At 36.9% G+C, this 7,586-nt stretch overlaps 1 protein-coding gene across 1 annotated transcript; it reads right to left on the minus strand.

Moving 5' to 3' along the window:
• Positions 1-307: 307 nt before the first annotated feature.
• LOC132104153 (homeobox protein Hox-A9a-like) lies at positions 308-2,084 on the minus strand. Its single transcript, XM_059509410.1, has 2 exons — positions 1,288-2,084; positions 308-998 (listed from the first exon to the last, which is right to left on the minus strand). Exons 1-2 carry the CDS (start codon positions 1,802-1,804, stop codon positions 760-762), a joined length of 756 nt encoding a protein of 251 aa, XP_059365393.1. The 5' UTR covers positions 1,805-2,084; the 3' UTR covers positions 308-759.
• Positions 2,085-7,586: the final 5,502 nt, after the last annotated feature.

Consider the following 7,586-nt stretch of genomic DNA (forward strand, 5'->3'; position numbering starts at 1 on the left):
CGATATGACGGTCAACAGACCATGAGGTATTTGAAAAGTTGCCTACAGTGCTTTTATCTACAGCTCAGTATCTATATACTTGTTCCCTGAAGTTCGCAGACTTCACCCAATATCATAACGGCTGATATGGCATGAACATTTTGGTCGTTTCAAAACAAAATAGGTAGTGAAGTGAGTAGGTAGTGTTAATGTCATAACTGTACAAAATACTAAACAAAACAATTTCTAAGGGCACATACAAAAGGAAATAATTTCTAAGGGTACATGATCTCATGTAGGCTACACAAGTGTATTAACTTTACATAAACCTGGGCCCATTTTTTTATAGTGAAAATTTAGGAAACGCTACAGAACATAAGAAAACTGTAAATTGCGGCCCGAAATAACACACATACAAACTACAATTGAAGGGGAATACACTTTTTTTCCCGACATGTTAGGCTACTAATAAATTTGGTCCAAATGAAATACGGAATTGTGAAGAATGCTGTGTTAGCGAGTATTTAAACATACGTCTGAAAAACAGATTTGTGCGGTGTTCATTAAGATGGAACCACTTATGACAAACAAATAGCCTGATCCAAATAGTTTAATATATTAGATTATCTATAGATAAAACTATTGGATCTCAGCATGCTTTAAGAAAATACTTGAATAGGCAAACACAAGACCTAGGCCTAATGTAAAATCCCACGAAATTATCATTTCAATAAAAGGATGGATAATCTCACATCCTAACCTACACGAAGTGCTAAATTCTTAGTCGTCCTTCGTTCCATCTTTGTTGAATCTTTTCATCTTCATCCTGCGGTTTTGGAACCAAATTTTGACCTGTCTCTCCGTGAGGTTCAGTAGACGGGCGACCTCGTACCGCCGGTCGCGCGTGAGGTAAGTGTTAAATAAAAACTCTTTCTCCAGCTCGAGGATCTGGTGCTTAGTATAAGGACATCGTTTTTTACGCGTGGAGCTCGCGTGAAGCCAGTTGGACACAGGGTTGTCTGGGGAAAGGTAGAGGGAAGCGAATGAAGGTTTCGAAATCATAAGCGAGCAGAGAATGATTTTAACACAGATCCCTATATATCTAAATTCCAGACAATGGGATATATCAGTTACCCAAACACTTAACAATCACGTCTAAAGTAAATACGCCGAAGTAAATATATCGAACAATTTTACAGGATTTAACTAGAATAAGAATCGGGTTAAAACACATGAATTTATCAGTAGTGATTAACATAAATCTATTCGTCATTATATTCATATATCCCACCATTTGGTCAGCCTTACCTGGATCGGCGCCTGGTTTCTCCTGTACATCTCCTCCCTTATCAGCAGTCCGGCCAGACGCTGTCTCGGTGTCGGTAGAACATCCTCCGTTACTGAAGTCTCCAGAAGGGAGCACGGCGTGTGAACTGGCCTCTGTGCCTTTATCATTCGTTCTGTTTGTATCAGGTTTGGTATGATAGTGGTGATGGACCGTCGGTAGCTCAGTGAGAGGCAGCCCACATGCAGAGTCCAAGAGCCAAGACTGCACGTAATCCCCAGCTACTGGAGGTTGCGTATGCGGCTGATACACTGACGGTACACCACTGGAGAAATGCGTGGGGATGTGGCCCCAACCCGAGCCACCATAAACGGGTTGCTTTGCCGGGAATGTGCAGGGACCGAGCTCTGTATGGTCTGTGGGTAGAACGGAGGGCCTGTGCTGAATGAGCCCTGAACCTGAGGAGAAGCGAGACTCCTCGATGTCCGGCATAACAAGAGAGTCAACATAATATCCTGTCAGAGCTCCGGATGTCGACATGGCAGGGACGCACTCTCATGTATACACACACATAAAAACACTAACACACACATACAGTAACACGCTCACAAAATAACAATATGTGAAAATGGAGAGGCAACTTCCCCCACACAAAGCCCTAGTCAGCTAATAAGTTGAGAGCAAACTGCCATTTGATTGGGTGAGGTGCACACGTGACCAGTGGAACAGAACAATAAAAAAGATAGAAAAAAAAAATCAATGGAATTTCTGTGAAAGGGAAAATGAAAAAACGTCTTTTGGTTCTAATCTTCTCCAAAACATCCGAATGAGCTACTATAAGAAATAGGCACATAGGCTAGCTATACAAAATGTAAACACTTAAAGAAAAAAAAATTCTCTGAATTTGTTTAGATCAGAGATTAAAAGCACAATCCCAAGGATGTTGTTAACTATGTGAATTGACTGCATTCGAAACTAGAAAATCTACACAGCCTTTATGCAGACAAACTACACTCTTAAAAATAAAGGTGCTTCACGATGCCATAGAAGAACCTTTTAGTCTAAATTGTTCCATAAGGAACCTTTAACATTTTAAGAACCTTTCTGTTTCACAAAAGGTTCTTTGTGGCGATTATAAAAATGTAAGAAAGAGATGGTTCTTTTAAGAACATTTGACTGAATGTTTTTTGTGGAACCAAAAATGCTTCTTCTATGACATTGCTGTGAAGAACTTTTTGAAGCACCTTTATTTTTAAGAGTGTATATGTAATCAAACTGAAACAATAAATGACAAAGAAATAAGACGGATTAGATACACTATGGTAGGAAGAGCCTGTTTTAAGTATACTGCACATAATAGATGTTCTACTTGTTAGTTGTGCGGTTTTAATTTAGATAATTTACCCATTAAAATAAAATGGTTACAGTGCAGTGTACATGACGAACTGGATTCAGAGAGGAAGCTAAGTTTTCACTTGGTTAGTAAGTGGTTATTGCTGGTATATATAGCGTATATAAGTTTCTAAATACATTTTGTCCTTTATGCATTTAAATATAGCTTTATTAATGAGGGGGGAATGACTGCGTTCTCCATTAATAGTGAATGTTTATCATTAGCGACTTAGCAATATTTTGACCAGATTTTTTAAATCAGTACTCTTCGTAATACTATTTCAGAATGCATACTATGAATCTTAATAATATCTTGTAATTGCTGATAGAAAGAAATAACCATTTATCTAGATACAAATTATTTGAATTTATTGCATTTTGACAATTGATTTGAATGGATTGGGAATCTTTTATATTTGAAAATTATATCAGAAAAACTGCTCCTGAAAAATACACGTTGCAGCCAAACATGTCACAAATAAAGCACTAAATTACAAGGAATACGATTAATATGGAAACATGCAATTTGGCAAGTACTAGATTACATTTAGCTATCAAATTATATGAATCTGCTCAATCGAAAACGTCAAAATGGTTATGACATTCAAAGTGACTTAGTACAGAAAATGTGAGTGCCACTTAAATGATTAAAGAGCTTTTATTAATAGTAATATTATTACTAATAGTAGAATATAGAAGAAAATAATTATATTTTATGTTGTTGGTTGTTATCATAAATGACGTTTCATTCGGCAATCATTGGCCATAAGTGGATTCTCGTTTATTTTTAAATTATGGTTGCCAAACAAAAAGCAGTTAAAATAAGTTAACTATTAAATTTACTGGGACAAGCAAACAAAATTAATATAAACACGTAGCCTAATACAATAAAGGAATCTCAAGTAAAAACGAGTAACTACCATTTAAAATGTTTTAATCAAGTTTATTTTAAACAGACATAGGCTACAAGTAGCCTACAAAAAATAAAAATAAAAACAAAAAAATGCACATCGGCTAATGCACATCGGCTCAGTAATTGTGAGCCTCGTACATCAAATCTAAATTTTTAAATAATTGTTGACACTATTTTATAGTCCATCAGTGATTACCAGAAGGGCATCCAGAAAGATTTTACTATTTTACAGCAGGAAACGACGCTACTTCTCAAAAAAGAAGAAAGCGCCGGAAACAGCATGTCCCTTTGAGGCCGTAAACTGCTCAGGGGTGTTTGTTAGCACAACCGAGTTTTACCATAGGCGCTATTCATGCTTTTTAGCCACAAATAAATTCCCTTTAGCTGTACTGGTGTGTCACCATAAAGCCAATCTTTTCTTTTGTGTTCAGCCACTTCTCACGGCGCTAGGCGGAAGCCGGGAACGCAATCTCTCGAGCTCAGTGGCACGCCACCGAGGTCGCTGTTGCTTACAGCAGACGAGGCTCGATTGCCGTGTATTGGACGTAACCGAGGCCTTGTCAAGTACTGTCTACATTGAGTTTGAAAAAAATTTGTGTCCACGTTCAGTCCAATAATTCAAACATCAAACAACTCACGGCGATTGTGTTCAAAAGGCATTTTTTGAAATAACAATAATGCTTTACATTTTATACTGTCAATTTAAATGATTTGGTATTGTTTCGATGTCTAGGTGAAAAAGAGTAGCTAGATCTTATGTTACGGACGAATGAAACTGGGGCAATTAAGACAGTTTCGTGTTGCAGAGTTTAAATATGCAATCCCAACAACATGAAACTACCTAAACCACTCCACAGTCTGGTTCAACTCTTCAGAAAAAACAACTAATGGTTTCTCAACAAATCGATGGCATACCTTTGATTTAATCTTTAATCTGCATTTTCTATCAAACAACATGCATTTCTCGTAACAGCCAAGACTATTCATGTCAGAATAGCATCTTACCTACTTCATTTAAATGAAACGGTGTACCAAAAAATGACTGTTTTCCATCGCTTGAAATCCGAACGTCTTTATTCCTGCCTCTATTAGTCTGTACTGAGGGTAGTCACTCAGAAAAATGACGAGCCTCATAAAGTAGGCAGCAATAAAATGCCACAAAAGCAGACTAAAGTCGCCATAATACTACGATGTCGGTACATGTTGTGGCCCTTAATTCTCTGAAGTAGGCTATGCTTAAATACATTTCCGCCAAAGATAATGGGAAATTTCACTGCAAAACGAAATTTGACTTAAAAAACTACAACGTAGCCTAATACATATTTAAATCACTACGCTTCCATGGCAAAACTCAACAAAGGTCGACTAAGCAGAAATGCAAAATATACAACTTGAAACCAACATAAGTTTAAAATTGTACTTTGTACACAAGCACATTCTTTATCCGATGCGAGCAAATTTCTTTGTTTCGCCGCACATGTGTTCATAGTTCAACGACCTAGGACAACGAACTTTTAATTGAGATAGATAGATAGATAGATAGATAGATAGATAGATAGATAGATAGATAGATAGATAGATAGATAGATAGATAGATAGATAGATAGATAGATAGATAGATAGCAGCGAAATTCATAAACATTAATGGTTTACCATTTCCTTTTGCAAAATACAGTTTAGATTATATGACGATTTGATTTCGCGTTTGATTGAAATTAGTTTATGATGTAGCTAGAATAGCCAAGGACAATCTCTATAAAAATAAAGCGCATGTGCGGGCACATTACGATAAAAAAAGCAATATAATCTACTTTTAATTAGCCTATACCGTTTCTTTTTCACATTGCTAACATACTAGACATAAGGCATGGTAAATCATTTACATTTGGAAGGCTACGCTGGTTAATATACCACATTATTATTGTTCTCCCAACAATACAATGGAATAAACCTCATAAATTAGACAACAATGTAGAAGAAAAAATAAAACAAGTGTGTGTGTGTGTGTGTTTGTACACACACACACAAATACACATAAATATGTAAATGTTGAATTATTCGAAGATTCTCTTTGGCCAGGTAATTTTTACATTGTCATACGGCTGTTGGGAAACTATATTTGACTTGCCTGTCGCTCAGGTGCACACTGCGGCTGATTTCTAGGCGGCGCTCGTGCTCCTGAGTCAAGTACATCTTGTAGACTGTAGAGGAACTTCTTCTCCAGCTCTAAGGTTTTTTTGTTTAATGTAAGGACAGCGCTTCTCCCGGCGGTCTTCCTTTAGCCAGTTTACTGAACACTCCATGTATGTTTCCTGTACAAGATATAGCACATCTATTAGTGAAACTAATTACATATATATATAATTGTACAACGTTTGTTTCATGGTCTGCATAATAAAAATGAGTGTGTTGTTAATAAAAAGTTTCCTAAATAATATCAGATAAAAATTATGAATAGGAAAGGAAAATTTAAGAAAGGAAATTCTAAATATTTATATTTGTAAAAATATCTATATTTTTATTTTTTTGTTGGCAAAAGTGACATATAGCATTTTTATAACATATTTTGGTAGCCATATATTCCTTTTTTTTATTAATTAATGTTCATTGGCAGTAGACTAGCGCCGCACTCGATCGACAACGTTATCTAAACTTTTTATTGAGCCAATCATATTCTATCGTATAGCATTTTATGTTTATGCTGTTTATGAGTATTTTTCTGTCTGGAAATATATTACTTCCATTCAAAAAATTCACTTGGATTTTTATTAAATGTTATTATTAACAAGCTAGCCTAGCCTATATTTATATTATATATATTTTATTAGTCTCTGCACCAAATGAATACATTAATGGCTCCGAAGGTGTATTAGAAATAAATGAATGGTAGCAAAGATATAACAGACCTATTATCTTACCTTTGCTACTTTTCACCTAGCACCCCTGTCAAGTCTGACATATTTCCTTAGCTTTTTCCTCAACGTTGTCAGCCGGCGTTTTGAAAACACTAATAATTATCTCCATCTTGTGCGCTTGAATATACTTCCTTATAGGGGAGTCTAAAAAGCAGCCATTGTAGTAGTGACTATGCTCGACGTCAATGGCCCAGTATCGTATTCCTACAAGATACTATTGTAAAGATATAGGATCAGCACAAGCCCGACGCAAGCCCGTGAACCATAATCCTCATTCATTGAGGCTGGTTGGTACTTCAGTGCATCTCCGTGGATCGAAAATACAACGTGCCCCGTCTTCTATGATGTCCTGAGGAAAAAAGCCAAACGTATTAACGATGCGACACGAGCTGCTCCGAATCACATTGCCATGCTGGGCACAGCTGTGGTTTGGACAGTTACATTTATCTGAAGTTTTGTTGGGTTGTAAGTAATGTCGCGTTTCGAAGAAAGATGCCAAACTCCAGAGGCTAATGCTGATCTAGCTGTCAGGTTCAGTTCGCTTATTAATTAGGGAATCTAAAAGACACCCAGTCCCTTTTGCGCTAACACTTACCTGCCATTAGGCCTACTGGGAATTGTTTTGGGGACAGTGTATGAGAAAGCTCATTGTGGGTCATTTACATCGTAAGACAAGCTGTGTGTGATGAGGTGCCCTTGTTCAATTTAGTGCGCACGTTTCAACCAGTAGGTGCCCAGAAACACCAAGAGCCACACCCCCAGCAGGCCTGCGTCACCTGTCTGTAAGTGTAGCAGCAACGTTCGGACGGCAGAGTAGACCAGATGTGGGAAGACTACATTCTCGAACTATGCACCATTCTGCACGTGTGAAATTGCGGGTTTTCACAAACTTTATTTTACCTCTCGATGTTACACGACGCTTTAAAGCATGCATTTAATGCCGAACTAACATCTATGTATATTAAGATAGGCTATTCGTTTTCGAGTCTGTTTTAAAACATATAGCTCGAAATAGGGAGAGTCAATTTAACATGTATAAAAAAAAAAGTTAATTCTTGAAGTGACATTAAGTATTTCTAGTATTATGTCTGGAATAAAATAA

The sequence above is a fragment of the Carassius carassius genome, chromosome 25 (assembly GCF_963082965.1).
Source record: "Carassius carassius chromosome 25, fCarCar2.1, whole genome shotgun sequence".
Lineage (NCBI taxonomy): Eukaryota > Metazoa > Chordata > Actinopteri > Cypriniformes > Cyprinidae > Carassius > Carassius carassius.

What these genes read in the sequence shown, in the direction of transcription:
- LOC132104153 (XM_059509410.1), bottom strand. Translation starts at nt 1,804, where the DNA reads ATGTCGACATCCGGAGCTCTGACAGGATATTATGTTGACTCTCTTGTT. An exon ending in GAAACCAGGCGCCGATCCAG is followed by an intron (nt 999 to 1,287) that starts GTAAGGCTGACC and finishes ACCTTTCCCCAG; the next exon opens with ACAACCCTGTGTCCAACTGG.